At 42.1% G+C, this 18,604-nt stretch overlaps 1 protein-coding gene across 2 annotated transcripts in view; it reads right to left on the bottom strand.

Annotated features, from left to right (window-relative positions):
* LMO1 (LIM domain only 1) overlaps positions 1–18,164 on the bottom strand; it is a 121,174-nt gene extending 103,010 nt beyond the window's left edge. Inside the window, exon 1 of one of the 2 annotated variants that reach the window (XM_035119726.3) lies at positions 17,932–18,164. In XM_035119726.3, coding sequence (XP_034975617.1) covers positions 17,932–17,953 — 22 coding nt within the window. In that variant the 5' untranslated portion in view covers positions 17,954–18,164. Of the gene's footprint in view, positions 1–10,219; positions 10,782–17,931 lie in introns of those variants that run through there. The other variant, XM_035119717.3, reaches the window with a different exon arrangement.
* Between the last annotated feature and the right edge of the window lie 440 nt (positions 18,165–18,604).

The following is an 18,604-nucleotide window of genomic DNA, read 5'->3' on the forward strand; positions in this document are numbered from 1 at the left end:
TCTGTTCTTTGCAGACAGGTCAAAAGGTGTAAGGCGGCTGCCCACTGTTGGCTTCATATCTATAGCAGAATATTTATAGAAACCATTTTCCTTGCAAAGGGTGATTTTTTTAAAAAAAGAAAGAAATCAGATTCATCTTAAGCTTATGCAACTATAAGCACATTATAGGGGCCGAGGAATAACTAGTGCTCAAACAAGGCTCATTTTCCGCTGAGCTACTGGATAGGTTGTGCCAGCCTTTGGTGCCATTGCAAAGACCTTCAACCGCTTATGCTTACCAAAGAGCATTGAGCTGAGTAGGTGCCATTGCATATTAGAGTTCAGTAGTCCCCCATCCATGGATACAGACCAAGAGCAACAAGAGCCCCGATTACCACAATTGTTTGTACTCGCTGCAGATGAACTTTTCAAAAAATAGGTAGTGTGGCTGAACACACAAATCTGGCACTTGCTGGGCATGGATGTATGGAACAAATGCTAGTAAACACCTACCAGAATACCTCTGGTATAGCACAGTGGCTAAGCGGCAGAACCTCAGTGTCATCTCTGCCATGAATTCACTTGATGTTCTTCAGCAAACCACTCTGTCACATTTTCCATCTCCAACCTCCAACCTCCACCTTCAGGGCCAGGTGCAGCTGCGGCCCACGTAGCAGAGGTGGGTTGGGGCACTGTCACTGAGGTTGGGCCTTCCTACATGCCTGTTCTCCCAGCTGTGGGCTAACCTTGTGGCAGAAGCTGGATCTGGGAAGCTGCCTGCCATTTTAAATATCCCACAGTGCCCTGCAGCGACACTGCGTGAAATTTAGAACAGCAGGCGGCTCACAGTCATTTGCCACAAATTGTGGCGCATCTGCCTTTCACTGTGGGTGAAAGCCTGCTGTGGGGGGGGGGAGCAGCATTTTGCTAGGGAGTCCACACACCTGGAGTCAGCATATGGGGGTCCAAATGGCTTTACACGGTTGCTGCAAATATTACAACATAGGAAAAGTGATTTGAACACTCTTAAGTGCTTAGGGACCCAGGTGGCACTGTGGGTTAAACCACTGAGCCTAGGGCTTGCTGATCAGAAGGTCAGCGGTTCGAATCCCTGTGATGGGGTGAGCTCCCGTTGCTAGGTCCCAGCTCCTGCCAACCTAGCAGTTCGAAAGCATGTCAAAATGCAAGTAGATAAATAGGAACCGCTACAGCGGGAAGGTAAACGGCGTCTCCGTGTGCTGCTCTGGTTCGCCAGAAGTGGCTTTGTCATGCTGGCCACATGACCTGGAAGCTGTACGCCGGCTTCCTTGGCCAATAATGTGAGATGAGCGCGCAACCCCAGAGTCGGTCACGACTGGACCTAATGGTCAGGGGTCCCTTTACCTTTACCTTTAAGTGCTATATAAATGCTAAGTATTATTTAAAGAGCCATCCACAATCTTGGAATATACACACTTTGCCCCCTCTTCGCCCAGCAAGATGACAGCCTGTCACTAAAAGCCTGCCAAGAACTCATGGCAAAGCAGTGGCGTATTTCGTGCTCGTGTTCCATTCCACCATTTTGATTACGTGTCATTAGTTAAAAATTAACAAGTGGAACTCTTTAGGCTGCAGTCCGGAATCCACTCACAAACAATCCTGGTACTTTACTTGTTAAGTGGTTTCAAAACTGTGGTTTTATTAGGAGCCTGAGGCTTAGAGGTGTTACGCAGAGAATGCGCTCCTGTCGGAATTGTGACAATAGAAAGCAAATCCACCCTTAAAAATAATCCGCAATATTGGCACTCCAGACCTTTAAAAAGCCCATTTAATAAGATCCAGATTTGTCTTTAAAAATATCTTGGAGCTCCCTTGAAAGGGCTGCACGCCGGGCTACTGCCTAAACAAAATTGATCAATTTAAACAGCTGTGGTAAAGCTGCAGCCATTGGCACCGTCATTAACAATTTAAAGCATGGCTGCCTTTATCTTCCTTCCCAGTTACACACTCATTATACTTGCTTTTATTTATTAGAAATCAAGTCCACTGCAATATGTTTCTGTTTCTTCCGTCCAAACTGAACACAGCTCGTGAGATCGCAGCTCTTGATCATTCCATGGAAGATGCGGAGGTAGCCGCTCACATACTTCACATCCAATCTCTTTCACTTTAAGCATATAAGTATCAATCTTTTTAAGAAGAGAAAATCCAGCTCAAGAAAGTACAGAACAAAGAATTGCTCTACCAAACCCCTTCTTTTCAGTGACTTTGAGCCATACCTTTCAACACTGCCCAGGAATAAATCAAGTGTTTTTGTTTTTTAAAACCTATTCAATTATGCGCCAGTACTGCCTAGTGCTATTCTTGATAGAATTTCTTGAGCCAAGTGGATAAAAAATAATCTCAGGATGTGCCTTGGAAGAAGAAGAAAGGAGGACAATAATATTAACCTAATAGATCTGGGAAATAACAATGCTGACAGGTACTTGCAAACCTGAAATGAATAACAGCACTTGCACCCACAACACGCACTGGTTGTGTCTGGACCATAGCTGCCAAGTTTTCCCTTTTCTCGTGAGGAAGCCTATTCAGCATAAGGGAAAATCCCTGTAAAAAAGGGATAACTTGGCAGCTATAGTCTGGACATTATGGTCGACTATGGATTATTGTGAGAGGACTGAGCCTAGGTGATCCTCAGCCCATGCACTTCTTCTGCCATCTCCTCCTCCAATGCAGCTTTCAGTTGGAAGTTCTCATTTCTGATTTCATTTAACTACTGTTTACAATGTCCCATCTGTGGTTGATCTTACATATCTTTTGTTGAAACAAGTCAGCTTCAACCATGGGTTTCAAGAAACTGGCTTCATAACCATGAAGTTGAAACTGACTTATTTCAGCAAGCCATAGTTAATGCTACCTACGTTTATTGGGTTCAGGTGCAACAAACTGTTTTAAACACAACAGCTTCAGAATTCCTCTTTGTAGCCACATCTGAGAAAGGAGAGGGTGGGACTCACAGGGGTATTGTGACTCTTTCCAAACACAATAAATGAATGCTTATCATTATGTACAAACACAGCCACTAACTGTTTCTTGTTGCTGTTTGCAAGCCAAAAACTGGCTGAAATTAATTTACATACACACTGCCAACTTTACTAACGCCGGTATAAATAGGTCTTGTTAACTTCACATTCCATACTGAAATCTAACCTGGGGGTTATAATGATGCTCTTTCCATCATCTAACTATTTTAAAGTGTTGTGCAAGTGTTTGGTGCAAGTAGATTAAACAGTACTCTTGAATGTGGGAACCCAGCCTCAAGATCCCGGCACTTTCTGGGTGGACTTGCGTAGCCTCAGTTGCCCCACAGGGTTGTTGCAGGACTAAAACACCATGCTGATCTCCTTCGAAGATAACTGGAAGGATACAGATTAATGAATATACAAATGTTCAGTCCAAGTCAGAGGCACACTTGCACTGAGAGGTGGTGGTGGGGAATCAAATTTATGATCTGATGTGGATTAAACAAGAACTTCCAGTAGGAAAGTCACATTTACAGAGCACAGCTACCTCTGAACTTGAAATGTGAAGACCTAAAATGCTTCCCAAATGAAATCAATTAATCCTCCAACCGTGATAAATTCCTTAACCATTTGAGAGACAGATATTTCAGACTCTCTGACCCTTTATCACCAGACCTAATGGACTACTTTATTAATAATGTACTGCTCTTAAAAGGAACATTTTTTGAAGATTCTGTAGTTCCAGTGTTTCATAAGAGCTGCTACAGCAAAGAGATTGATATTTTATCATCTCTTGTGAGTGCAACATGAACACTGAATACAAGTCCATTGAAAGATAGTGTCTGTATCCCTGTGTTTCAAAGATTCTTCCATACTACAGTTAAAAGTAAACCTTTAAGTGCATACTTTTCATGCCAAAACAGAGTATCCAAACTTGTTTTCAAACATAAAACAGCAACATCTGGGAATTAAGAGCACAACTTTGAAGGAGGGATCCAGCCTCAGGTTTTATTCATTATGTGTTTGTTCCCTAGAAAAGTTCTAGGAACTGGGTTTGCAAGCATAGCCAGTCAAATGATTGCTGACATCCTACAGCAGCAACATGCATGCAGTTGCCGTTGATTCAAATGAACCTTAAGCATAGCCCATAATCACAGGATTACAGCCTTGATGTTACCTTAAAATAAAGGAAAGTCTATTCCAGTCAATCTTTTCAATGACATGCCAAGCACTTGACAAATTTCAGCTCACTCTTCCTTCACAAACACTCTCTGAATATTCCCATGTTTAGAGTATGGGACAGAAAATATTTACTTGCTCACTGTAACCTAGGAAACCTGTGGCAAAGTTGTGCTTTGAACCCAGGTCTTACAAAGCAAATTCTCTGTCCAGGGGCTGATCCAGGCTCTCTGCTGTCACATGTATTCGTTGTTATGGCTCTTAGAACACCTCATTTTCCTTTTGGGTGGAGAAAATAGATTGGTTAAAGTACCACTGACTCAAGACCCTGAGGAATAAATTTCTGTCCAGACATACTGTATGCTGCACACATTTGAACTGCCTGTTCTAAGATTGTTGTTCTAAAAAGTCAGTGCTGTACTTAGAGTGGGACCCCAAAATAGCTATGTTTTCAATCACATACAATTATTCCGTTTATTACATTCAGACATGTGCCATCAGCCTTGTTCACTCATTTTAGGTTGACTTTTGCTTTTAAACCAAGAATTACTTTTAAACCAGTACTACCAGTTTGATATGTGACAATCCCCAATATTTAGTGTTGAAACTGAATTGTGTGTTCTTCTAAAATGTTGTGATGTTACTACCACTACATAAGAGTGATGTTTTGGTGGCGTTCCTTTATGTTATGCCAGAACTACAAACTTATCTATTTCTACTTTTACCACTGCTAAAACTACCTTTCCTTTCCTTTTTTCTTTCCTTTTCTGGCATTGCCAATGATAAATACAATTAATAAACTGATACTCTTAACACTCATTTTAACAAAGTATCTTCATTCTTCCTAGTAGACTGCATAATTTTCTGAACTAGGTACATTACAGTGTCCCTCAGCAGCAATGTATTTCTAATTCTTTTTGCAATTCGCCGCAGGTAATTACAGATAACTTTTACCAGGATATCTCCTGGAAATGCATCTATTCCAAAGCAAAGAGATTTATCATCATAGGAGGACTGGAGGGACGCACAATACAGAAGTGCCTGTTCAATGGCCCCATAATGTTGCACATGCGTATCGTTTTCTCAAAGTAGAAAGCAGTCAGAATGGTGCTTAAGGTGACATTTTAGAGAGAGTCACTTGCTTCCCCACCCCCAATCCATTTCTTCACTATCAATACACCAGATATCTCTCATTCCCACATTTCAATACCGTCAACACCCCACTTCAGGTTTGTTTTTACTCTGTAAGTGCCTTCTTAAATGCCCGTAAGTGTGCTGTTAATGGTACCTTACATCAAGTGGATTGTCCCTTCTTGATCAATTTATCTGCAAGCTTTGACTTTCACTATTATTAGAGAAATCTACCCCAACGTCAAGTGCCTGGAGTTCTCTAACTCATCTTGATCCTTCCTGCTACTGTGACCTTTGTTCTGTTCAAGAGCTATGGATGCTACAATATGCTGATCAATGTCTTGCTCTGTAACTGGCCGATGTTTCCAACTGCTAACAACCTTCAACCGTATCTACTCTCCCTTACATATTGTTACTTTTACTTTAAAAAAAAAAATCATTCAAGAAAAACACAGTGCTAACTAAATAGCACGCCTAAGTAACACCAGCGATTTATTCCTTCTGCAATTCCAAAATGAAATGAATTAGAAGCATCAAACTGAAACCTACATGCAAAGGCTGAATTTGAAAAACTGAAGATTCCAACACTCGGAACTTAAACTCAAATACATGATTTGGAAATAGGTATAATTAGTGCTTTTCACAGAATCATAGAATAGTAGAGTTGGAAGGGACCACTAGGGCCTTCTAGTCTAACCCCTGCAATGCAGGAATCATTTGCCCAATGTGGGGCTCAAATCTATGACCCTGAGATTAAAGTTTCATGCTCTACCAACTGAGCTATCTTTTGCAGAGGTTTATGCTGTTGATGGAGTGATTTTGGGGGATATGCTCATGTCTCATGACAGGTGAATATATTTTGAATTCATGTACCGTATTGGCCCGAATATAAGCTACACCCGAATATAAGTCGCTCCCTTAAAATTCCACAGGCACTCACACCCATTCCATTTTACCGTATGTTTGTTTCAACAACAATATTGTAAAAGCCGATTTTTGTAAGGTCGCAAATTTAAGCCGTACTTTAACTTTTTGATGCTCAGAATTTGGGAGGAAAGTGAGGCTTATATTCAGGCCAATATGGTAAATTTGGAATTTATATTTAAAGTTCTGGAGACTCCATTTAGGAGCAAAATTCAAATATAAATTTATATAAATTTATATGAATTCCAAATATATTCACTGTCATGGTGATCATTTGATCTAAGGTGTTGACCACCTTTGTGAATGACCAACTCGTTGCCCATCAGTCCTTATATACAAACAGGGACTGGGCAGATTCAGGGTTTGATTTTTGCAGTTCAGGTTTCTGCTATTTCATTCTCTTCTTGGTATTAACGGGTGTAGAGGTTTGCACCATTTTTGTATAATAAGTATTTTGTAAAGGATTGCAAAAGCAGTTAACCTACCCATTCCTCTAAAAAATATTTGATATTCATTACTCCAAGCATCTGGCAAACTCCCCCTCTCCTAAAAAAAATGTAAACAATGTGGTCCAAGGCAATCAGCAAATCAAACTAGGTAGTAAAGGCAGAGTAACTGTCAAAGTTCCTTTTTTAAAACCAATGGTATATCAACAGATATATCAAAGCACTTGAGTTTAACTTGATATGTGGATATTTAATTTGGTGGCTGGAGTGGGGTGGGAGTTCTATTATTTCTGAACTGCAATCCTCACTTACCCCTCACTTAACATATGAAACAATGCTTCTAAATTCCTGCACACAATTCATTTTCTTTTTCCTTCATGTATTAGTTAGATCAACCCCCCCCCCAAAAAAAAATCTAGCAGAGATCTCAGGTACTGTTATGCAAGTCCTATTGATTTCAGAAAGACCATTATACATATATATATATATATATTTGGCTTTGATACCATACTCTGTCTCAACGGTGCAACACCTTCAACTAAGTGTGAACTAAAAAACAACAAGAAACTTCAACCATAGAAGATGTTGCTTTCCTCTGAATACTTGAAACTCTGAAGGGAAACAAAGAAATCAGTACAGTTACTGTGGGTGAGTAAAAAATAAGGTCAGCCTGGTAAATATTTCCTATTCACATGGAGGTTTGGGCCTGATCCTAACCATGTGTACTTGGAAGTAAGACACATAGGCTACAACGAGCCTTCCTTTCTAATAGCGTTTAGAATTATAAGCCAACAGCATAATTTAATTTGTTACATTTCTATATGTATTTTTTAATACATATTGTGAACAACAATAGGTAAAAAGTTAAAGGATCCCTGGACGGTTAAGTCCAGTCAAAGGCGATTATGGGGTGCGGCGCTTATCTTGCTTCAGGCCGAGGGAGCCAGCGTTTGTCCACAGACAGTTTTCTGGGTCATGTGGCCAGCATGACTAAACCGCTTCTGATGCAACGGAAGCCAGAGCATATGGAAACACCATTTACCTTCCCGCCGCAGGCATACCTATTTATCTACTTGCACTGGTATGCTTTCGAACTGCTAGGCTGGCAGAAGCTGGGACAGAGCAATGACAACAATGCTCATTCAGCAAGCGTCTATCATCATCAAGCACTTTGAAATACCTTTGCTAATTCTGCCAGGTTTTTTCAAGGGGGGGGGAGAGTGGTCTGATAGAGATGTTGTTGCCTGTGGTGTGTGCACTCATCCTGCAAACAGGATTTGCAGGGTTTTACAGTGCTTCAAAAACCTGAAACACCTCTTTGACCAAAAGCACACCGCGACGAAAGAAGTAAGTGGAGTTTCTGGGGTGCTTAACAAAAATGAGTGATACCACTTTCAACTCTCTCTGCAAAACTGTTATCTCTAACCTATACTAATCTATACTAAATAACTATTTTGTTGTTATTTGAAGCCAGATCTATTGATTATTGAAAAGAGGCTAGAACAAATGTTGTTGGATGACTTACTTTTTAAGCACCGGTGCATTTTCATAAAGTCAAACAGAACTGGTAGAAAAACTTCTGTCATCACACATATCCAGTTAATACAAGATTCTAGATGGAAGCTTTTACCCGTGCATATGACTGACAGCTCAAACTAAGAATTTTAGAGACATTTTAATACACTCAAATAAGCATCAAAGGAGTTTAAAAAAGACAGTAAGGTTGCATACTTTCCTGAGAGTACGTCTCACTGAACTCTGTGGAACTCTCTTCTGAATGTATAGGACTGCACCGATGTAAAGCACTGCACTATTAAACTTATGTAAAGCAGATCAAAACAGTGTATGCATTAAATACTGCAATACTTTTCAGGGGGCTCCTAGCATCCAAATTACTACATGCCTCACTACATGCCAAGGAGAAAGACCTAAATGATCTATGGGCAGACACAAAATTTAAAAGACTTTCTGTCATCCTGAAACACATCCGTGCATAATCAATTTTCTTAAATGCAAGGGTGTTGCTTTATCTCTGTCCCACCCCACTCTCGTGTTAACTTACCTTTTATAAGAGTGACATGAATGGTGCAATCCTATGCATGTCAGAAAGAAGCTCCAGCAAGTTCAACGGGACGTATTCCCAGATGCTTGTGTAAGACTTCTGCCTTTTAAAAAAAACTGAGCTAGCACATGTTGTAAACTAGCAATCTTATGCAATCAACACTGCTTTATTTTAATATTCAGAGCTGCCTTAAATAATACACCAACTGCATGAAAAGTTATGTTGAGCACTTTCTTCAACAGCAACATTTATCATCCTAAGAGGGCTGAAAAAAATAATAATGCTGCTGCTGATCTCCACACTGAAAACCTGCCATATCCAGTGTGGGTCCCCCCACCCTCTCCATTGATACCCGTCACATTCCCCAACCAACATACATGCTATTCAGCAACAGATAGCAGAAACTGTTATGAATAAACACCTAACGGCTGTCACTTGGTAAATGCAGGAGACAACGTGCTTAAATGAAACCACCATATGAAGAACTAATATTTAACCTAACACACAACTTCTCCCTGGAAGAACATTCTAGTTCGCTTTGTGCCATTTTTGAGAAAATGAAACGAACAGAAGAGGGGAGGGAGGATTCCGAACTCTCACACTTCTTTTAACTTACTAGCTGCCCCTTTGCATTCCAAGCGCAACATTTCATACGCTACCCTCAAACTTGACCAACGATAATCTATATCACAGGCACACCAAACCTAGCTGAAGCAGATGTATGGCACACACACTCTGCTTGTAAACAGCATGTCATTCTCACTTACCGTACTTTTCCTAGAAACCACCAGTGTTAAGTTGCATCTCACAGGTCATTTCACAGTCACACACAACTATGCCACATCTGCCTTTGAACCCTTTGCTGTATTTGTATGCTGTTCATTTACACTTTGCAAGGGATAAGTTAGCATCAGAAATTAAAACAAGAGGAGATCCCAAACACACACACATACACACGTTTATGTTTAAAGAAATCAACTCTTTCCTACCAAAATGTTTGTTCCAAGAACCATTTAGTATGTGCATTCACAACTGTAATTATTAAGTTTCTGGCTACAGAGAAAGAGGCATTTTAGAGATGCAGAGTTCTGAATACTCTCTCAACTAGCAAATATGAGAGAGAGAGAGAGAGAGAGAGAGAGAGAGAGAGAGAGAGAGAGAGAGAGAGAGAACTATACTAAGATGACAAAAATAAATTCAGCAAGCAGGGTAGCAAGATGCTGTCAGTAAGGGGGGGGGACCCTCCCGCAGTTATTTTAAAATTAAACAGTTTTTAAACTTGTTAGCCTTCACTAGAACCAAAAGTAAAGCAGCGTGAGTTGCTTCATCCCTTTGCTGAGCAGCCAGAGCAGAGGAGGGAGCAAGCTGTTATATCAGACAGGGTCATAAAATGAACAGGAGACAGGAGACTAAAGCACGCTTAAGGTTCATTCACTGCATGTAAGCAGCATACGTGAATATGCTGAGTGATGCCCACAAAATCTCAGCTCACCTACCGTCCTCCTTGTCCAGCACCATCATCTCAGGGTTCAGAGGAAGTCGGGGTGCAGATGCTCTGTCTCCAATAGCCTCCACTCAAGGCAGAAAAGAGCTAGTCTACGTGGGAGCCAAGATGAGCTGCCACGTACGGCTGATTGTCCTCTAGCAGTGAGAGAGCTCTAATTATCCAGTTGTCCAGCTTTTAACCTAGATTGCACTCAGTTAGAATTACCTTCAAAAATGAAGCACTTTGCAGATACAAAAGCAGTCTCACCTACTTTCGTACCTTGGAATTGCAAGGAACTAAAACTGCAATTTAGAAAAAAAAGGGGGGGATCAGAGCTGTTTCTTTGGTTCTCACCTTCTAAATGGCTCAATTTGCACAGTATAATCTGTTTTAATGTAATTGCATTTGATAGCCCATAACCTTGGCTGTTGCAACTATACAGCTTTCAGCCTTATAAAGTGTTTTCCCCTTGGATTTAAGCTGAATCTCAATCTAAAATTACACTCAAAGAGAGGGGGGGGGGAGAAAATATCTGAGCCTAGCTACTGCTGCCTCTGCTTCTCCATTTGTGTGAGCTTTGCACCCTTGCTGCTGAATAAATGCACTCATTTCCCAGGGACCCCCGCTTATTCTTCTGTCAGGTTTTAATGGAGAATTTAAAGCTTTCCAGCTCAGCAGCACCACCTGCAGCACCGTTTGCGCTATAACCAGAGAGCACCAACTACGCTGCATTTCTATTAACTTTGTCGTTTTGATGCTCTCCATTTTCATTACATTGGTTCATTTATTTGATTGAGTGCACCTTTGATATGATGCTCAGTAGAAGAGAAAAAAATATCCTTGATATCTGTACAGTAAACTACCATCTGCATTATTAATTGTATTTAATCACACATGTCCCCCTGCCCCCCCCAAATACTTCTCTTTCTCTCCTGCTTACTGTACTTTGAAATAACTGGTTGCGTCTAGCAGGCCATAGGCTATCATTCAGAAACACAGTTCTGTACACTGTAGTAGATAGGAGTTTCAGGGCAGATTCCCCCAATTTCCCCATCCCACTTTATTGAGATAGTAAAACAACCTCGGGCTGTTGTTGTTGTTTTAATATACAGTGTGAAATAACTTTTTGTAGCCTTACATGTGGGGGTGCGCATGGGTGCTATTTCACATGCATGGCCTCCCACAAAAAAAAAAGGTGGTAAGTCATTATGCAAAATACTTTACCATCTGAATAATGTGACTCTTCTACCCTAATCCTACAGTCATGTTATATTTCTATGTTTGAAAGCCGTTCTGGCAGCTTCCTCTGTAAAATCACTTCATTTCTAAAACACACCCCACTTTGACATTTTGACACAACACTGCACACAAACTACAACATTCACATCGATATGCTTTAATCTAAAACTTGAACTCTTGGGTACAGGGGAAGGCAGGGAATTGGGAGACCTTCTAATCATGATGTTTTTCACTAATAACACCTAGATATGATGAAGATGGGGAATCCTTTACTAGCTGGTTCTCTTCTGCAATTCATTCTTTCTACATTATCTCACTATGATAGCTTACACTGCTGGTGCTGAAACCAAAATCTGAAACGAAATGCTCCCTACTTGCACAAATAAAACGTACTCTCTGAAGAAGTGTTCAGATATTTCTATCACAAGAAATAAGGGTTACACTTATAGGATGAGGTTCTTAAGTACTCAGTGCTAAAGAACAAGTTTCCGACTGCCTTTTTAATCCCAGAAAACATTTCATTCCAGTTTCCGCTATACTTCTCCCTCTACTTTACAACAGATACAAGAGTCATCTTTTAAAAGCACGATAGCAAGCTCAGGCCAGATACCCTTAATACCTATTTTAATTAGATTCCTTATCCTCAACTCAAATGGCTTTGCCTTTCCCCTTCATTTTGAATGCTTAATCCTAACAGTCCTTGAACGTATTTGATGTTAAATAGATCATTTTGCATAGAGAATCATTTCATTCAATACTTAAAACTTCCCTTCTCATTTGGCCACTGCCCATTTGCAAACGAGAATTATTTTTTTTATGTTATAGCATGAATGCCACAACTGTCAGTGGGATGTTAATGCTACAATCCCAAATACACTTCTTTTCTGAAGGCATGTCATTATCATTTCCAGCAATCCTAACCATCTGAGGTTTTAGATCTGGTCCTTAAATGCCCTCAGAAAGCATCACTTTTGCCAAATTGAAAAAGTATACACAGCATCTATTTTGTCAGGTTTCATCCTTTTCGAGGTTCTTTTAAATGAATCATAAAAGCAAATATAATACTTCTCTAACACATTGTTAAACTTTAATAGCTATCAAATTTTAAGTTTCTTGAAACACTGCTTCCCTCTTTAGACCACCACAGATTTCCTTCAGCAGTATCATTTGAGAGATATCCAGACAGAGAGACACAGAGAGAGAGAGAGTTAAAGTTATTACATTTCATGGGAACAGGAGACTTAAATGTCCCCTAAGCCCATCCCATTATTGTAAACCTCAATTGAAACTACAATGAGAAGCAGGACATCAACACGATTCCATCTATTAATTTTACCCAGTTCAACATCTCCTCCACTCATTCTGTTTGGCATCCTTGGTCGTCCCCCCCCCCCGCCCATGCTCTCTAAAATGCTAATAAACTAAGGACAGGATCCAGCCAAAGTTAAGCATTTTTTAAAATCCCTTTGATCTCAACGGAAGAGTGAAGAGCCTGCTTTAAAATCTCTGCTCCTGAAATCAGTGTGAGTGAAAAGTGCTTAACTTTGGCCAAACTGTAGCCTCAAACTATTAACCGAAGCACCTTCAGTTAAACGAAGGTTAGAATGGGTCATATTATTCTACACCAAATTGACTCAGTGAACAGGACTTGAATCCTTTGCAATTCAAAAGCAGTCTGTCCATATTGATCCAACTTTGGATCTACACCTGGCACTGAGTTGGTTTGCACAGGCATAGTCACCCAAGAAGGAATAAAGATGAAGAAAATGAAATTTCTTTCTAGTCCACATGAGTATAACTTGAGTTTCTATACATTCCAGGTCACAGAATCTGCTCCTTCAGCCCCAATTTTTTACCTTTGCTTCTGTCCTAAAATAAGATTCCCCATCACTACCTCAATATCACATTCTATTGCATCAATCTAATCACATCAGATCACTCAGGACTTATAGGACGTGATGGTACCTCACTGACACAACTTGACATGGTGCCAGGAGACATCAAATCAAGATTGTGACAGTTTTGTCTTCTTGTCATTTCACGTATTTGGAATATTATTGAGTCCTATCCAACAGAAATAGACTTTTGCCTGGATGTTAATTAACAAGTTACTTATACCTGTACTAAAAATGAACATTTGCCAAAAACACGGATACAAATCTGACACAAAAAGTATCAGATTTGAAAGAACAGCAACTGTGCAAACTATATGCTTCCAAAGGTGGGATAGAAAATTTAAAAATAAAATAATTATCAAGTCAGTTCTCTTCTCATGCTCCAGAACTAGATCTGCAGAGATCTTAGTAATGCAGAAGAAATCGGTGCACTGCAGTCTTCTCCTAGCTGGAGAACAGCCTTTAAACCAGTTTCCTAGAAAACATTTCCTAGAAAATATCTCAAAAACCAAAGTTTGTCAAAGGACAGCCCATAATATTGACTTTATTAGGTTTTTTTAAAAAATTGCTGATACTTTATGAGATGAAATGATAAGACTGTTAGAGGTAAAGTGACAATTTGACCTTCTGCCCATAAACAAGACTTCCTGAAAGTATCATTAACACGATCTCTCCACCTTAGTTTACAGAGGAATATCAAAGGCCAATAAAAACTTCCACTTCTCTCACTTTTAATGTAGCAATAGGACATTCCCTTTAATGTTTGCAGATTAGCAACAACTGGAGCCCAATCAAGAAGTAAGAGAAATATTAGTGTAGCAAACCCCCAATGGAGGAGGGGGGGGGCAAAACCTTCAAGTTTCTTTTCCCAGCTTCTGCCTGTAATTTCTGAGACACATTTCAACAGACGTAAATTTCTCTGCTGGAATAACTTCCTTACAAACAATTCTGAAAAATTTCCCAGGCGCCGCTTCAGTTTGTTACTCTGATCTCCACATCCCTCTCATCAGGGGTTTGTTCCTTAACATTTCTTCTTTTTAAGTGCATCCCATTCTAATTTCCTCTTTACCTTCACTACCATCCCCATTATTTCCTTTTATACAGCCATTCGTGAGAGCTCCTGGAAGGAGGGCTGTTGAGAACTGTCTGGATAATCAATGTTTCTAGTTTCACTTCCTTACACCACCATCATTCCAGCCCCTGAGCTCCTTATGTTTAATGAGTATGTCTGCAATACTTGAAAGAACCCAAATACCCCCATTAGGAAACTCTCCTTAGATCTCAGTCTTTCCTAGTAGCTCACCTGCTTCCCTTACTACCTCTGTGGAGGCAGCATCATGCTGTTTGACCCGTCAATCAGATTTAAACAGATATAGGCTGGAAGGCTCCCTTTGGCAAAAAAAAAAGTTAAGGGAGGACATAATGTCACCCAGCTTATTATTTAAAAGGATCAAGAAAAAAAGACCCATTTTTTTTTTGTCTAGTAAAACAAAATTTGTAACATTTCAACATCACTCGGATGATTTAGTGCAGTTCACACCATCAAAACCAGAGCAGATGGAAATGCAAGTAAAATCCCACAGGAACAAAACAGCAATGAATTAACCTTGCTTAATTATACTGACATTAGTTAACCTCTTACATCTTTGTCTTTAGGGGAATAGACAAGGCGGAGGCTTTTTAAAATTCATATGTAGTTACTATGGGGATTCGACCCAAGTCCTAAATGAACTTGTTCATAGATACAGACATTATTTGTTATGACGGAGGCCTAAGTTTTGATGATTGTCAGGGAAAACCTCAACTGCTAGAAAACAAGATTTAGACAACAGTGTTTAAGTTTTAGATATCTGCCAACAGAATTTCCAGTTTGGGAATCTAGACAACTAGGCATACCTACCCTGAAAATATTTGAGATCTCAGTACTGGGGACAGAAACATATGCCACATTTCTCTCATAGAGATGAAAAGATATTTAATTCCTACCTGGTAATAACCATTTTTAAGAGCTTTTAACAACCAGGAGCTAGGGCTTGATTGATTGATTGATTGATTTACTTTGCCCCACAGCCTTGCTCTATAGCCTTACAAATAGCATACAAATTTTAACTTTCATGCATTTTTCAATGTATGACAGCCAGATTCCTCTCCTGATTAGTGCACAGCCATAGATGGGTTAACCTCTGTAAGTGCGCAAAGTTCTGCCCTCTGGTATTAAGGCAGAGTCTTGAAACAGGCACAGGATGGTGCTCCCGCTCCCCCCCCCGCCCCCAGTTTATATCATTGGTTCTCAGCTTTCATAACTGGGTACCTCAGTCAGAGAAGGCAATGCTTCCATTTTATTAAGCTTTACTCAGAAGATACATCCTTGGAAATGGAAAGTGTGTGCAAAGCAGGAGGAAGAAACTTTTCTCTTACCATTATGTTCCTGCAGAACACATAAAGGGATGCTACTTTAACAGTACTTTCATGGAGGGGGGGGAGGAGGGGGGACTTCATGTCCCAAACTCAAGTCCTCCCATAACTTTATCAAGGCCAAAACATAATTTTACATCTAAGGACAGCATTTCTCTTTCATGGCCCTGAGCATCTTTTGATGCTTAAGGACACAATGCAATGCCCTCTTACTTGGAAGTAAGCTCCAACGAAAAAAGCCTTTCCAGCCCTATGACTGAGTGACTAAGAAGAAATTATGAGAGGGTGCAACTCTGTGTTGAAACACTGGTGCTGCAAAGGCAAAGCATCAGTGCTCCCTAGCTATGCTCTGTGAGGGAATATTTATGCCCTGATGCTTCAAATGAAAACTCAGAAGAGGAAAAGGTTGCTCATGAATGCGCCATGCAAATATGGTACAGCCCCAGACCCTCTTACACACTAAAAGAACAGTTTCACATATTAGGCTAGGAAACCATGGGAGGGGACTCTCCTGCTTGGCCACTGTGAGAACAGGATGCTGGACCAGATGGGCCAATGGCCTGATTCAGCACTCTTCTTATGTTCTCATGAGTTTGCAAGCAAATTTCACCCTCGGGCAGGAGCCACATCCAACCTGGTTCTCTGGCACAAGTGTCTGCGCTGTACATGGGTTTTTGAGCACCTGTTTGTTTACAGTAACACTTGTACATGTTTTAGGTGTAAACCTTGAGACCTTAGGTGCACACCTCGAAAAAAGAAAAGAAACAGCAACCCAACACGTTGTCGAGATGCAGTGATGTCCAAGGATGCTGCATTTTGAGAAGTGTACAGTACCAGCAATCTTTTTTTTTCCCAGCTGCAAAAGCAGAAGAGAGATTTCTCTCAAACTTAAAAGGACGCACTCTCACAAAGTAAGTTTTTTTAAACAAACAAACAAACCCAACAGTAATCCTTGCGCAATGATCAAGAGAAGCATTATTAGGTTTGTGCTTACAAATAGTTTTGTTGTAAAAGGAGAAAAAAAAGCAACATATTCTTGAGGGAGAGGGGGGAAACGAAAAATCAAGCTTTGCTCCATGACTTTATTGTGTTGTTTTAAAGTGCAGCTGGGACAAAGGCCGCCTCAGATGGTTAACTCAAAAAAGTGCTACAGCCAGGTCTGACAGCTAAAATTACTGCTTAAGTAGACGCCACTGTTCTTAACTTATCCTCGCTTGAGTCTCACCACACGCCAACTTCCAGGAGCCTATTTACCCCTTGGGAGAGCCCCCCCCCGTCTCTTCAGAGGCGACGTCCCTTCCTCCTCCTCAGCAATTGCCCTTTTCATTAACTCATATAGTCTTTTTAACTCTCGCCTCAAACCCCTCGCTACCCCCAAGTGCCTGAATTCCCAGCAAGTCTTGACAATAACCACACGCTTCTCAGAAACTTGCACGCAGTTACCACTATCCTCCCTCCCTCTCCTCTCCACGCACACCTTGTCCCCTTCAGCTCGGCCTCAGAAGCGCTCTCTGGAGCATTTAAAAGTAACCCCGTTTCCCCGTGAAAACACCCGGGAGCCCTTTGGCGAGGCCGTTTAGCCAAGCCGGCTCTCCTCAATAATAGGAGGCGGGAGAGAGAGCGAGGCAAGGTGGCGACATTATTTCGCGAGAGGAACTAATGGGTTTTTAAAGGACAGGCGAGCTAATCCGGGGACGGAAGAAGAAAGTGGTAGAAGCAGCAGCAGCAGCAGCAGGCGGGAGGGAGGGAAGGGACTCGCTTCCCTTCACAACATGACAATTTCGGGGTCCTGTGACGGTCGAGGGGGGAGAGAGACAAGACAGCAGCACCCTGCAAATCCTCGGAATCCTAGCCCAGAAGGCGGGAGGGCAAAGCGAGAGAGAGAAGCCGCGAGCTTCTTCTTTGCACAGACGCCGAGGGGACGGACCGTGCACTTTGCAGAAATGTCCCTCAGCCAGCCCCCCGCGCGCGCGCACGTCGCCCGGAGGCAGCCTCTCTCTCTCTCTCCGCTCAAGCGGCTCTGGTGCCTTATTGCCAGCTGCACAGCAGCAGCAGCAAGGAAGGCACGGAGGGTGGAAAGGGCAAGCGGGAGCCACGCTCGCTCCTCTCCACAGCTCCCCCGCCCCTTCTGCTGCTGCTTCTTCTCGCCCACCCCGCCGCACCCGCCACCTACCGTCCTCCTTGTCCAGCACCATTGTGGCGGGGATCGGCTGCCTCCGCCGCTCCGTCTCCGTGGCCGGCTCGCCCTCCAAGCCGCCGGTTCGCTGTTCCTCCGCTCCGTTGGAAAAAGGGAAGGCGGCGGCACGCGGGGGAGAGAGAGGAGTGTTTGCAAAGCGGGCCGCCCGGGAGGGGGAATGCGCCCGGCTCGGCGTCCTCCCTTCTTCTTCTTCTTCTTCTTTCCCCCTTCTCCCCCCACCCCACCCCACACTCTCGCCTTTTCTTTCCTCCGCTCTCCCCCAGCCGCCCACCCCACCCACCCCCCTTTTGCACATGCACACCCCGGCCAAGCCGGCTACAGTTGCACGACTTTTAACCCAGATCGCGCTCAGCTAGAATTACAGGAGGCAAACCCCCGAAGAGCCAGCTCGCTCTTGCTCGATCGCTGTCCCCCTCTCTCTAGCTTTCTCTCTCTTTTCCCCAAGGCAGCGGTAGCGGCGGCGGTGGCGGCAGCAACCTCAGAGACACCCACCCTCCTTCTGGGGCTACAACTCGAATGCCAGTTTGGAAATGGCACGCATCGAGAAGAGGAGGGAGACGAATCGAGGGCTCGCTCTCTCTCTCTCTCTCTCTCTCTCTCCTGCTCGTCCTTTTCCCTGTAACCTCCACGCAGTCGAAATAATAACAAT

This window comes from Zootoca vivipara, chromosome 1 (assembly GCF_965207765.1).
Source record: "Zootoca vivipara chromosome 1, rZooViv2.hap1.1, whole genome shotgun sequence".
NCBI lineage: Eukaryota > Metazoa > Chordata > Lepidosauria > Squamata > Lacertidae > Zootoca > Zootoca vivipara.